The sequence below is a fragment of the Procambarus clarkii genome, chromosome 5 (genome assembly GCF_040958095.1).
Source record: "Procambarus clarkii isolate CNS0578487 chromosome 5, FALCON_Pclarkii_2.0, whole genome shotgun sequence".
Lineage (NCBI taxonomy): Eukaryota > Metazoa > Arthropoda > Malacostraca > Decapoda > Cambaridae > Procambarus > Procambarus clarkii.
This window is the reverse complement of record NC_091154.1, coordinates 6,143,326-6,159,340: the sequence shown is the minus strand read 5'-3', so window position 1 is coordinate 6,159,340 and position 16,015 is coordinate 6,143,326. Positions and strand designations below refer to the sequence as shown.

General features: G+C 41.6%; 1 protein-coding gene across 9 annotated transcripts in view; it reads right to left on the bottom strand.

Moving 5' to 3' along the window:
* Positions 1 to 10,072: 10,072 nt before the first annotated feature.
* subdued (anoctamin 1) overlaps positions 10,073 to 16,015 on the bottom strand; it is a 165,089-nt gene continuing 159,146 nt past the window's right edge. For all 9 annotated transcript variants that reach the window (XM_069338946.1, XM_069338942.1, XM_069338959.1 and 6 more), the window contains one exon: positions 10,073 to 10,456. In XM_069338946.1, the coding sequence (XP_069195047.1) occupies positions 10,244 to 10,456 (213 nt within the window). In that variant the 3' untranslated portion in view covers positions 10,073 to 10,243. The remainder of the gene's footprint in view (positions 10,457 to 16,015) is intronic.

Sequence of the window (16,015 nt, the reverse complement as noted above, 5' to 3'; positions counted from 1 at the left end):
TTTTTTTTTTTCAATGAATTTTACACATTTTCAAATCCGTATAACAACCACAAGTTTCAAATTAAATCATTTCTATGACACTTCTGACACAGCATATAATAAAGGATCTGATGCCGGGGATTTTTCAAAACATCTTTAGTTTTCCTAATACAAATAGTCCAAGTTTCCCCCCAAAAATTATGCAAATATATCATGTTTTATTGCTATTATAAAATTAATAAATGAACTTAAGAAAAAATGCTGGCGCTGGATTTTAGAGACAAACTTTACATATAAGGTCTAAGTTTGATGTAAATTGAGTAAACAATGAAAAAGTTATACAAAGATTCATGTAACTTGAAAGAATAAGTAAAAAAATAAAGACTAAGGTGCTGCCATCTGTGGCTGAGTTTGACATCAACCAATTTCTTCCAAAATTGGCACCCTTACAGATAGGCTTACGTGCAGTCAGGTGTATAAGTTTCATGCAAATCGTCTGATAAACAAATAAGAAAAAAAAAATGAAAAAAAAAAAATTAACTTAATTTTTTGTTAATAAAACTAATTATATATATATATATATATATATATATATATATATATATATATATATATATATATATATATATATATATATATATATATATATATATATTTTTTTTTTTAATATATGCTATTGTGATAGCCGAGGGTCATAGACATGATTTTAGTTGACACTTGTGTTTGATAATCGTTTTTGACCATTTTGGAAAACTTTTGAAACACTATTCAATATTTTTTTCTCCCTTCCTATTTATGCTGAGACTTGAACCAGATGAAACCCTTTTCATATACAACTAGTAAAAAAAAAAATTGGTTGACATTGAACAACTTCCAAAAACTATCTATTGGCTCCTTAAAAAAAATACAAAATGATCAAGTAATTCGTGTAACCAGAGCACTTGATTAAACTGTTATAATAAAGAAGGCAATTTGCTGTAACAGAAGATATACAATAAATTAAAATTATACATGGCATGCAGTGAAGTCCACAAAACTATAAAATAAACATTAAGCACGTGCTGATAGACCAATACAGCACTACATCCTGTGGTGATCAACCACTACATCCTGCTGTGGTAATCCACTACAGTACACAATATGTGGTGATCAACCACTACAACACATGACATCCTGCTGTGGTAATCCACTACAGTAGACAATATGTGGTGATCAACCACTACAACACATGACATCCTGCTGTGGTAATCCACTACAGTACACAATATATGGTGATCAACCACTACAACACATGACATCCTGCTGTGGTAATCCACTACAGTACACAATATGTGGTGATCAACCACTACAACACATGACATCCTGCTGTGGTAATCCACTACAGTACACAATATGTGGTGATCAACCACTACAACACATGACATCCTGCTGTGGTAATCCACTACAGTACACAATATGTGGTGATCAACCACCACAACATACGACATCATGGAGATAATTGACCATTTAACATACAGCACCATGTGGTAATCAACCAATATAACATACAGCATCCTGCAGTGATTGACCAGTACAATGAATGGCATCATGCCGTGATCGACCAATATAACATGCCACCATAGGAAAAAATAAAAGATGGCAGTGAAGCCAGGCGCACAAGTTTATAGTGTTTGCTTTCTTTTAACATAGGTAACAAAACCTTTACAACACACGCTGTCTCCATAATTATTGGAGTAATTCTCTTTTGAAGTTCACACACATTCTTTTGTCACTATTTTAAGAAATTACCATTCTCTTTTAATTTTTTTAATATTTCTGGGGCCAGATTCATGAAACAGTTATGAATGTGTACATTTTTCCTCAATCTTTGATGCCTTTGGTTACATTTATTAAACAGTTTACAAGTACCCCTTGTATAAAAACTTCCCAATCAACTTGTTATTGTTATAAACAGCCTCCTGGTTCTATGGAGCTCATTAACCGTTTAATAATTATAAACAAAGCCACCAAAGAGTGATAAAAGATGTACAGGTTCGTAAGTGCTCGAGTAACTGCTTCATGAATCTGACCCCCGACTTTTAAAGAGCAACTAACACATTTTTAATAATAAAGTAATGATACTATATTCTAAGATCAATCATGGGGGATGGGGGTCGTACAATGGGAATGAACCCGTGTCTGTGAACGCCCTAGGGACAAATGGCCTTAATATTGGCTCATAGATACATGAACTTGTTGCGACTACAGCATGCATTACTGTATATTATTCTTGCAAGTTCATTGTGCATTACTGTATATTCTGAACATATTTTATCAACTCTGGTAAACAAAATTTATATTTTTGTCTGCACAGCTATACAGAATATTGTCAGTCTAGTCTATAGCATCGAACTTTACTGCTCAGGGTGCATATTTTTCCTAGGATTTACTATTTTGTGATTAGTAAACAATGTTTCCCCGCTAAGATCTGACTGTGAATGAAGCCGCGAGTTCTCGAACACACAGCAGTCATCTCTTGTTGTCACCGTCGCTGGATAAAACCCCTACTTAATGAGGCCATTGAGAGATTCAGAGTGAAGTACACCTGTTGTGCTAATGATTAACTCGCTAACATTTGTTGATGTTAAATAGTTCAGTAGAAATGGAGGTGTGAGAAAATGAAACAATCAATAAATTAACTACAGACATATGAATGGTTTACCAAGGCCTCCCAAGTAAGTTAGTATTGCAGTAATTTAGTCATAGATACAGTGACGAGAAGCAATTTCTTATGGCATATGAAAAATTATTATATTTTTCACACTTCCTGCATGTTGCAGTAAACTTATTATGAGAGTAATGGTACTCATGACCTGGATTTCACTATATATGTAGAAAATTATTTAGTGGGATTTAATATCAGTGCCACAGACAACCTACTTTGTAAACATCACATTTATTACTATGGAACCAAAAATGACAATTGATTTCAGTTTGTATCCCATCACGAGATGCCTGCCATTTTGCAGTGTGTGTGGGCATATTTTTTTCTTTACAATAATTTTCTGCAATCTTGAAACAGATACACAAAGGCCCTTTGTATCTCTTTGTTGCTACAACCTCACATCTCCTTTAGTAAAAAGCAAAACAGGCCTCAATCTGGCATCCCCAGAGAGATAACATAGGGTAAAAAGAAAGTGATACCCAAGATGAAATTTAAGGTCACTGGAAAAAGATACAGTATCATGCACATTAATCATCTGGATAAGATAATTAATGCACATTTATCATGCACATTAATCAACTTGATTACAGTATTAGAGACTTTACAATTATTTTACATTTGCCAAATTGGTTTAATAGTGAATAAATGACTTTGGGGTTAACTAACTACAGTAGCTAAAGAAAAATCGAAGATTATTTGCCTATTGGACAATAACACTAAAAGAAAAGATGGCGACAAATTTAAAATAGAAGTTCAATACATTAAAAACGAAGGATAGGACGGAGGAGCCGCATTTATACACATTACAGAAATCTAAAGTGTTGCGAAGGCAATGAAAAACATTGAAGAGTTTTCAAGGCCAAATGTTACATGAGCAGCAGCAACAGCAGCAGCAGCAGCAGCAGCAGCAACAGTAGCAGCAGCAGCAGCAGCAGCAGCAGCAGCAGCAGCAACAGTAGCAGCAGCAGCAGCAGCAACAGCAGCAGCAGCAGCAGCAGCAGCAGGAGGAGCAATGTGCGTGACACATTATAACACACACTTGGACCTCTTACAACAGGAGGGAATATTAGCCACGCTAGACAAGATGATCTAACACACAAATAGGAGAGATGTATCATACCATAAATAGCGTCAAAAACACAAGCAAAGAACAATATAACAAATGCAGTGAGATTAAACTAATGACATTTCTTGAGCATATCTTGCTATTAAATTAAAAACTAATACCTAAATACAACTTCAGTTTCCTTTATACTGTCAAGACATTAAATAAGCATATTATGCGAGGAATTCTGTGTCATAAAACAATGATCAAATTCGGGCAAGGGATGAATGAAACATAGTATCACTGCTGATAAAATTGATTTTACATTACTAAAGCATATTTTGCCACTGGGTGATAACTCAAATGATCTTTAAAATTTCTTAAACTTCAAAACATTTCAGAAGTTTTACTTAAAATAGACAATTATGAGTTAAGCAACATTTTATTTTGTACAACATTTCCTTACACAAAAATTATGTTTTGAAAAGCTCATTCACTCTACAGCTTGCAAACCACACAAGTGACTCGCAATGTTTGAATAATCATATTATTCAGCACAAAGCTATTCACCCACCATACACTTGTTATTTTGCGTTTGCCATACTACTCCACTTTGGTACAAGGTCATTCACAACACAAATTTAGTACAACGTGACTGAAAAAGTTTGGCTTTGTCAAATTAGTTGTACAGTGTAACGTCATTTTGCAGGGTCTCACACATCTGGCACATACACAACCTTTCAGTGGTACATGAACAATGTACTGCACATTCAAAGGTGAATAAATGACTTTCATACCTGGATGTAGCATTAAAGATATAAATCACTATTTTGTAAAGAAAATAGTTGCCATTTACACTTGATACAAGAAATACAACACAGTACTGTATGTACTGAATCATACTAAACAATGCATCAAAACATATAAATCAAGGTAATTAAATACAAATGGTCACACACTTAACTATAACCAACAATTTATACACTGTTAAACTGTAGTAAAAAATAGATATGATAATATTTCAAAACTACAATGAAAAACTATTTTTAGATAACGATCACTACTGCCGACTGCTGAATTCTTCGGGTTGACATTTCTTGGTATATTTCATTTTTTAAAGTAATCCCCCAGACTGCCGAATATCCACTGCAGTTGACACGCATTGCACGCACATCATTGAATTTGTTCCCGCAAACAATCCACGTTTCCCCAACACAGCCGTCGGTAATTTGACGCCCAGGAAAAATACATGATCATTTATTTTGACAATGGTTACCAAATGAGAAATTACATGTCACATTTTCCTACAATTGACAGTTATGCCAACAAAAAGAAAGAAGTACGGTAAGTACCTATTAAAAAGATCGTGCTGACGGAGAAAGACTTTCTTGCAACGTTTTGAAGAGAATTCAGTTCACATCTTTAGGATTTTGTGAAAAATCTCAAACTAAATTAATTTAAAAAATATAAAAAGAATAACTAAGCTAAGATAGTAAATGTAATATGACAAACACACAGTTTAAGTTCACACAAATCATGTTTAGCAGGAATTTATTTTGTAATGTGTGTACTGTGTCTAACCAACTAGATTTACCTTTTAATCTTAAACATTAATCTAATAATATTTCACCACAAAAATATCTTTTCATATTTTACAAAATATTTAGTGCCAATTAGCCAGTAATTAGTTTTATACTATGTAATAACCTTGCATGCAGAATATCAGAGATGAACGACGTCAGCCTATAACTACTACTAATGCCAATTAAGTACTTATTTATATCAGGAACTTTGTGCAAAAACATCCAAATAGGACTCTTAAGAGTTTTAACGTCACAAATTTGATTTATACAATTAGAACCTCAAGTCAACTCAGAACGGGGAGGGGGTGGGGGGATAGAGACCTAAATAGACAAATGCACATGCACTCTCCAGACATCAAACAGATTCAAAACCAACATCTAGACTTGACTTTTTCTCTTATAGAAACTCACTCTCTTATAGAAACACTTTCTTATAGTAACTCTCTCTTTTATAGTAACACTGTCTCTTATAGTAAACACCAAAACAAATGATCGTTTAATAGCACCATACGAGGAGGAAACTCGAGACCTAATCTAATAACACACAACACGAGCGAAGAAAATATATATAAATATACTGTATATATATTCAATGATCAGTACTATGTGGGCGTGTGTGTCAGCTGTATGTATAATGAATATATTGAATGCGAGACAAATTTAGTCTGGTATTTACAACTGGTGTAAATCAAATTGTAAACTTCTTACATTTACGTGTAATTTATTATCTGGCAATTACCTATTGTTTCATGTCCCTTCTTCTGGGTGGATTCATAACTACAAATGGCAGACTATTAATAGCACCAAAAATCAAATTGAAAATACAGTATTCAAATGTGTTTCAAGTAATCCTATAATCAATTTTAAGTACAGTACAGGAATCAAACTGTATTTTCAGTGATCACAACTGACTAGATTTCTTTCCAAAGAATTTAAGTAATATTTACAGCCATAAAACAAACACAATGATAAACTGGTGCATATTAAATTACAGTACAATAAATTCAATTTTCTGGAGGAAAAAGTGAAAATAACTTTAATGTCAATTATAACACCAATAACGTGGCGTTATAATGCAATGTGCAGCTATTTTCTGCAATTCTACTCCATTAGTGCACGAAATTAAATGAGCATTATCAGCACAGCCCTAATTTAATTATGTAATTTCACTGCCATCTAGTGGTGTAAACTGCCAGCCATCTCGTTTCCCACACACCTTTGATCCCGAGCCATTCACGACTAATCTCAAGTCCCCAAAATTTAATACTGCTAAGTATTAACTGCACAACCTGTTAAAGAGTAACCTCAAAAACTAGTCCACGAAAATATTTATCCGTCTGGTCTGATCTCATACTCTTCACTGCATCTTTGTCACAGAAATATTATATTTTAGACAATGAGTCACGATAACGTGGCTTAAGATACAATGACCAAACCATAACTCAGTAGATGAAGAAGCGACGACGTTTTGGTTCATCCTGGACGATTATCAAGTCATATCACTCGACCTGACAATGGTCCAGGATGGACCGAAACGTCGTCACTTCTCCGTTTTTCTGGGTTGTGGTTTGGTCATCATATTATATTTTAAAACGCTGCTAACCCAAAAGGTCTATTTCTATTGCATCAAAATATTACTTAAATACTTGGAATATTGAATAATCTAATTGTAAATAGATTTCATAAATGATATTCTTGACACAAACATAAATAATAGTTGTACCTAAATATATCCAACATAATTTTCCTGTTTTCTCAAATAGTGTCTCAAGCTGCCGTCTGCCCATCCTTCACAAACATTAAACAGTTTATTCTCCTCAACTGCAAACTGCCACATTTCTCATTATATTTATCCTTACATTTGTCTCTCACCTTTCCTTCCATTATATGTCATATAATGTATGTAAATCATGAAGAAATTAACACGTGATGAATGTGAAAACATACGACCATGAAGGAAAATGAGAGAACAAAATTACTGGAGTGTTTTTGTGTATATTTTCACATCTCTCTTGAAGATGTGTTGAAATATACACAAAAATATTCAATTACTTTCTTGTTTTCACTTTTCTTTGTGGTAAACCTGTTTTCAGGCTTCGTGGGGCAGAGAGACGTCGGCATGACAGAAATATATACAGAAACACTCATTTATTCTTCTATTTATACTTGCTGCATACATTCACTTCTTATGTTGAACTACAAGTGTTCATTACATGCATTACCTGCATGTCCAGCTGAATTGAATTTCATGAACTTACATTGCAAGTAACATTAAACCTCCCGCCTAAGCCCACAAGCTGGTAACACTGATTAATACCTTGATGTCACCATGGTAGCTGAACAGCATTTTTTTTTTTAATGGCAGTAATGGGGCCGATCCCAATCTGCCCATGACGGGCATCTGCCCCACAGAAATCACCATGCAAAGTTGGGTGAGGCTAGCCCCAAGCACCTGGCTACTAATTCTCACGGTGGGCATCAATGTGTATGCCAAGTCTCACACGAGTATAGCAATGACCCAATAATTGTGCAAAAAAGTAGGAAAGCTCCGCTCTTGTGGAAGAAATAATCATTTCCATATAAAAGCAACAAAAAAAAGTACGACACGCAGTATTGCACAACTTATAAACCATGATTCGGGGAAAAACGTTTTTCCTTTTTCTTTTCTTATAATGAGCTTTTTCTTGTGCATAATACCTGTAACTGTTCCCGTAACATCACTTGGGTGGAGCACACAGTACTGTATTATCAATACACCGTAACTATCTATCTTACACTCCAAACTCTCCACATCAGAGTTCACATTAAAATCTCAAATAAACAACAAAGTTTTTGACCATTAACTAAGAACAGACCTTTTAAGGATATCTGTAAATAAATCAATAAATATATGTAAAACAACTCATCAATATATCTTCACTACTACTACTACTACTACTACTGTACTGCTGCTGCTCACAAAGGTCAAATTGCACGTATGTTATCAAAAACTAATGATTCACGTCGTAAAGACTTCATGTCTGCTTTTTTTTTTTTAAAGAACATTTCCTATACACAGACAAGTGGCTCATATATAATATATATGAGCCACTTGTACATACATACATACGTACACACACACACACACACATCAATCTATAAAAAGTTTTTTGTTCATAAAATGGATTATACAAAGGTTCAATTGTTATAAGTAGGATGGCATTAAGACAAGTTTGGGTGGGAAGTTAAAGTACTGTACTACACAGTACTGTACTACACACACACACACACACACACACACACACACACACACACACACACACACACACACACACACACACACACACACACATACATCCTACGTCATGCACTGTCTCAAAAGAGATAGGAAACAAAGGTCCTTAGTACATTCATTTCATGCACTCGAGAGCATTTTTGATTAAGTAAAACTGCCTTTCACAATCATGATCACAAAATGAAGATTTTACTAAAATCTTTAGTATAAATGAGCAATAATATTATATGTTAGTTGTTAAGGGACCTTCTTTCTCTGTAAACAAGGTCAGTCATTACGCAAGCAAGTTCTCAGATGACGTCCAAGACGTTACTTGACTTCTTGAATACAAAATGAATACCATTTGGGATCAAATAGTATGTGCGTATACATACAAGAATATACACATGTGTACACACACACACCCAAGTACATACATATGATCAGTTCTCTTTGTTAAAATGATGTTTAACATATTAAAAATTAGTTGCATTTTACAAGTAATCCATGAGAGTTAATAGACTCTTGATTACATGTCTGAAAATAACTGAGCTTGCAATAGATTTGCAACTTCAAAGCAATATCTAGAATGCAAAAATATCTTTGATTTAAAATATATTTTGGAAGCAAATCTAATTATAGATGAACACATTACATTATTTTTTACTAAATAAATACTACATAAGGCAATAAAACCTGTATGTGCTTTATGTCATAAATGATAAAATCGATTTGATTGCCAATAGAATCAAATTTATGGATGAAGAGAGGCAATAGATTCAAGATAATGCATCTACCCCCATCATCAGTGCAAAAATGTCAAACTGAAGGCATGTTGGGATTAAATCACGCAAGACATGTTTAAAGTTCTGATGGACAGCTGTAGCCACTCAGGAACTGTCCTACGCCACTCCTTACCTTAACACACCGGTTGGCCCAAAACGCAAGGCTGGCTCGGTAGGTCAGGCAAACTGTATTTGCCGTCTTTGTATATATTTTCGGTAGGAGTGCAATGCTATCCACAGGCATGATGATAAATGCCTGTGGTGTGTTAGTTACCACACTAAGCTTCATATGCAAGGCTCCAGAGACTTCCGGAGGATGCCCCAATAGTCTCTATTGGGGCACTATGCCTTCACTACGGTCACATGGACATCCAGCAGTGGCATTGGACCTGAATGTAAATTGATCGGTTGTTTGTGTTTTAGGGTAAACTTGTAGAGTATGACATTAAAATGAGCTTCAAGTCTAAAGAAAACCCCACTTCAGACATATAACAAGTTCTATTATCTAGTAAGTGATGAACGAATCATGTTCCTTTTGTCATAACTAAAATCTTTGTGGCAATAAATGAAAATTAAAAAAAAATCAATGAATCATTTAGTTATAAACATTTATAAAACGTTTTGATTCAGTTTATATATATATATATATATATATATATATATATATATATATATATATATATATATATATATATATATATATATATATATATATATACTGTATATATATATAATTATACTAGTAATTACTAGTTTATAATACAGTATTTGTATCTTGATGTTGCGGAAACATCACAATTGTAGTACGTAACTTGGAGACAATTCTGAAACTACTCCTAATATCATTCTAGCCTTGTTTTAAATTACAGGCACTTGGGATTTCTGTACGATTTCTTACACATTGGAGGCAAAGTCCTCTTTTTCCCCACTGAGACGAAACCTGACGTCATGCCCATTCTTCGGTCTTGCAGGTTCAGAGAACTGCCTGCGGAGTGGCGACCGCACGGGAGACGAGCTGGCAGTGTTGTCATTCTCTCCTCGAGCACGACGCAGCTCTTGTTCCACAATCAGCTCATTGGTGACATAGGCCTCTCTACGTATTTGTTCCTGAAATGCCCGATTGATTAATGCCGAGTATTATTCTCATTAATTAAGATAATAATAATAATCATAATAATAATAGTTGATGATGGAATAGGATTGTGTCATTTGCTCCCCTCCCTCGCCAAAATAAAGCTTTGAGTCCAGATGAAAGCCAAAATGTTGAGGTGTCACAGTCAACAACTTTCTAAGGTAGGATCCCTTGTGTCCATGGAGAGGACCATGCTACAGTCAGGCGAGACAATATGCCAGCACGCACCACAGGCAACTGATCAAATAGTCCTACATAGAGTCATTATAAGTTCAAGGGAGTCTGTGAAGCTTATGCAGTCTAGTCGGAATGACTGAGAGCGAGCTTGATCCATTTATAGAAACTCAAAAGCCCTTCTGAATCATTCCTTGGTTTCGTAATTGGCTGCCAATGAGGCTTCTCGTTAAGTACTGGTTGGCCTGCCTGGCAAGTTCTCTCTCAATTTGACATGTCATAAAAAAAACAGCATTGAATGTAATAAAATACCATTTTCTGGGTGAGTCCCGGAGGCACCCCGGAGCTATCCAGGCTGATAGGGATAGTTCTAACTTTTGGCATCAATCGATGTGGGTGGAGTTCTAGGCCTATCGGGGACCACAGCCAGAACCTGGCCCCCTCAGAGAGGCACAAGAAGCAATGGCCTATAGAAATGCACATGTGATTTTAGAGCATTCTATATCTGCCATCGACCGGGCCAGGTACCCAGAAAGGTGCCTGACAAAAACAAACCCCTATTCTGGTAAAACCAACAAAAATAACAAAACAGATGGACAGAATTCCCCCAAGGGAAAACGATCAAACAAACACGACATCACACGAGCTGCACCGCATGTCTGCGCAGCTCCCCCCTCCCTGGGAGGGGGGAAGGGGGGAGTCCCAGACCCTCGTGCCGGCGATCCATACCTTCAGTTCCGAGGCTGGATATCAAAATACGCAAAAACTGCCGACCGGAGGGAGGGAGGGAGGGTTGCCGGGGGAGCCCTCCGGGACTCACCCAGAAAATAGCATTTCATTATATTCAACGCTGGTTTTCTGGGGGTAGCCCCTACGGCTCCCCGGAGCTACTCTACCAAAAGACTAAGGGAAAAATGGGGACTTACCCCAGGAGGCGGTTGGTACTCCACTTCTCAACTCCAAGTCGAGACAGGCTGCAGCTGCCGACCCAAAGCGACACAGGCCCGACTAGGCCCAGGAACGTGCACGAGGTAGCGTGCAGCCAGGACTTTGTTCGACCGCCAAAATCCCCGTGCCCGAATGTCAGCCCAGGACATGTTCCCAAAAACGGCAGCAAGAGCAGCAAACTTACGAACGTCATAAGCATGGGGATAGACCACAGGCTGGCTAGACTGAATAACTTTGCGGATGACCCCGAGATACCTGTACCTGCAAACAGGGAAGAAGGGAAACTGGTTCAACCCAAAGCACATCCCTGGACACAGAAGCCGTGGCGCACAAATAACGGCGGAGGGCCGCAATTGGACACAAAACATGATGCATCCCCCCGCCCGACCAAACAAGCATCAACAACCCTAGGACCCCTCCGGAAAGCAGCAGTCTCAGTCTTCGCCAGAAAAGAAGGAGACGGCTGCAGATGAACAAACCTATCTCTATGACCGAAAGAGCTGAAACCCCTGCGCTGGAGGAGAGCACGAAGCTCCCTGACCCAACCCCCAGAGGCCAACGCCAACAGGAAAAAAGAGCCTTCGAAAAACAATCCTGAACCGAAGGGGCCACATCAAACCGAGGAGAAGAGAAAATGGAGAGCACCCTGTCCAAAGACCAGGACGGCTCAGGCGGCGCACAAGCAGGCCAGAAGTGAAACAACGCAGGAGACATCTTGCAAAATGGCGCAGAAGTAACATCTATACCAAAAGCAAGCTGAAGTGGCCGTGTCAGTGCCAGCGCCGCACGATATGAGGTGACAGTATTCGACAGATGACGGACCTGGAAAAACCATGAGAGAAAGGACAACACAACCCAAACCGAAAGCGAAGGACAATGACGAAGAGTCAAAAAGAAACGGAAGGACCGCCAGGAAACTTCATACTGCCGCCGAGACGAAGCCCGCAGGTGGGACACCATCAACGCAGCCACCTGATCACCAAACAATCGGGAATAAACTTGATTCAAAATTACCAAAAGCGAAGACTCGAGGAGAAGAGCGAACCAGGCTCGTAACGGACCGGGACAATCTTCTGAAAGAGGCAGAGCTGGGGGGAACACCCGGGTTCGGATAATGTGCAAGCAGCGACCGAAACCAAGGCTGGCAAGAAACCAGAAGGAACGGCCGCCAGGGAACCAGAAACCCAAACCCGGCGAGCCGGAAAGAACCAACCCGAGCGTGCAGATATGCCCCCGGCCGGGAGGAACGACCCAGGACCCTGAAAGGACCAACAAGGACTCCACGTCCGGAGTCCCGAACATCCGGCACAGCCAACGGAAAGAGTCGGCATCGATCGTCCACTCCGAGGACAGGGGACAGAACCGAGACAGGCCGTCTGCCAGGACGTTGGACACCCCCCCGGACATGAACCGCCAGGAGAGCCAAACCCCGAGAACTCAGCAGATGAGTCACCCGAAGCAACCAGCCCCAAAGAACAAAGAACATCGAACCCCCGCAGTTCAAGCAATGAACCACCGGGGAGCAGTCCGAATGGAGTCGGATCGTTGCTCCTCGAGCGACCCGAATCCTCTAAAGCGAATGCCACACTGCCGCAAACTCCCGCACCGTGCTGTGAGCTCGACGGAAGGATGGAACCCACCAACCATAACCGGCCTGGTGAGCACTTGTCACAAAACCCCAGCCGAGAGACGAGGCATCCGCAAACACATCAAGCGAGGGCTCGGGGAGGCGCCACAGCACAGAACCCCGAAAAACCCGCAGAGGAAACCGGCGACGCAGCAGCCGACGCAGGGCTCCCGGGATCCGAACCCATTGATCGTGAGAGCGGCAGAAGGGATGACCCCACAGGAACCAGAACATCTACCGAAGCCAGATCCGACCGACCCAATGGGTAGACCATCACAGCAATGTTCAAGCTCCCAGACAGCCGCTCGAACAACCGACGTGTGACCCGGGTGCCCTCCAAAAACAGTCGGAGGCGGGACCACAGCCGTAACAGCATCGCAGGAGGGAGAGACAAGGAAGCAGTCTGCGAGTCCCGCACCAGACCCAGCCATGTCCGAACCTGAGAAGGAACCAAAAGGGACTTCCTCCAGTTCACCATAAACCCAAACCCGGCGAACCGGGAAAGAACCATATCCCTGGCAAGCAGACACGCGAACTGGCTGGGAGCCCACACCAGCCAGTCGTCGAGGTAAGCCAGAACCCGAATCCCTAACAGACGCAACTGGGCCACCACGACCCGGGTAAGGCGTGTGAACACTTGAGGTGCCAGATTCAAGCCGAATGGAAGGCAATTAAAGCGGTAAGCTTGTCGCCCCATGACAAAACCGAGCCAGTCCCTAAACCCCGGATGAATTGGGACGTGCCAATATGCATCCCGGAGGTCCAGAGACACCACCCAGGCACCCGGCGCCAAAAGCAGCTGGACCTGAGACAGAGTGGTCATCCGAAAAGAGGGGCAAAAGACCCAGGGATTCAGACGAGACAAGTCCAGTATGAATCGCAGATCTGCACAGTCCAGTTTCGGAACTGAAAACAGGTGGGAAATCCACTTGAGGGATGTTGTTGTTTCGGCCACACCCAAGCGAACCCACTCCCGGATGACCTGACAGAGCACAGGAGAAGAAGCCTGCCCTACCAACCTCGACCCCCCCCCCTCAAAGGAGGAGCAGCGACCCAACACCACTGCAGGCCGGAGGAAACGACCCGAAATGCCCACGAATCGTGGGTCCAGGCGAGAGCAAATAGCGCGAGCCTTCCCCCTATCGCCCTGTCAACAGGACAATCCGCAAAAGGGCCGACGACCCCTACGAGAGCCTGACCGACGCTCAGAGCGATCACTGTGCCGACCAGATGCCAACGGTTCTAGAGGAGGTGCCGGCCCCGGATCTGGCACTACTGGCTTACGACGACCAAAGGAACCCCGGGATCTGGCACGACCCTTCCGGGCAGGACCACCACGGCCACCCCGGAGAACCAACAAGTCCGACATCGGCTGGCAACTAGATGAAGCCGCTTGCAGAAAATGCACCACCGCAGACTCTGCAAACAGCAACGGACAAAAAGGGGAAGAATATCTAAGAGCCAGGGCGCAAGCTGATTCCAATGAGTGGACGAGCACCGCCTGACAGCATGTGAGACGAGAAGCAAAGAACAGGGACACCGCCTCCCTCAGAATCAGCGCAAACAACTTCAACAAGGCAGCCGACGACCGAGTCACCGAAGCAAACACACCGGACATAGGCCCATATCCGAGTTCCTGCGCATCCTCGCCGAGCCAGTTCGAAGACAGCTCCAGCAGAGAAAAAACGCAAGACTGAAGCCAAATGCCCACATTCGCGTAAATCCTCGGCCACCAGGGATGCCGAAAGGGAGGGAACCTGCGCGTGAAGCTGAATCTGACCGACATCACAAGGAAGTACGGGGGCGAACAAGCACGCATTGAGGTGCTCAAATTTGCCCCCCAGGTAAACCTGGACAACTGTAGACACTTCCTGCCATTCAAGCGCACGGGTCCGACATAACGAGTGCCATGCCCCCAAAGAAAAGAAAGGGCAGTCCACCAGCCAGGAAGACTCCGGCACCTCGTAATGTATCCAGAAAGAAAACGAGGAGCCAAACTCGAAAGAAGAAGGATCCATTGCCGAGGCGTAATCCGAGTCTCACAAGAGGTAAGCCGCAAGGGCTTCCCGCGCCACCTTTGATGTGATGCGGGAAGCTGAAAACCTCTGGAAGGAGGGAACCGAGGAACCCGGAACCGAAGCCGGGGAGGAGTCGCACCCATATCAAACTCGTACAGGGACAGGGAGGGAGGGGGGGGGATAGGAAAACCCCTCCCCCTGTAACAACAAGCCCCACTAGGGTACCAACACCCAAGCGGGGTCAAACGGGGCCCAAGCAACCCCAAGTCAACTCCTCCCCAGCCCCGGGAACCTCGACGTCAGGACCCGGGGCTGAGTTGTCTTCCAAACCCTCTGCTTCTGGAGAAAAGGCAGAGTCTGCCAGAAAAGCTGGGATGAAGGAGACCCGCTGGCACAGCCCAAGGGCTCCAGCAGGAGGATCAGGCTCGAGTGCCTCTGCCGCCAATCCGGAAGGGGCATTCCCTGAAGCCGCCCGAGATTCACCACCAGGCAAACCCTGCCCGACTCTTAAACCCTCAGACGTTTGGGAGCCAGAAGCAGGGGGGAGGGGCAGGATGAACCACAACAGGGGGAAGGACTAGGGGGAGCAGAGCAGATGAAACCAAAGTCGAGGAGACTAACACCCCCCAAGTCCGGGTCCCTATAACCAAAGTGGGGCAGCTGTGGGGCATCCGGAAAGGCAACCAACCTTGCGTGTTGCAGCAACCTAAACCTTGCATGCAACGCCGAAGCTGCTTGCACCCTAATAACAAGCTCAGTGGACTGGG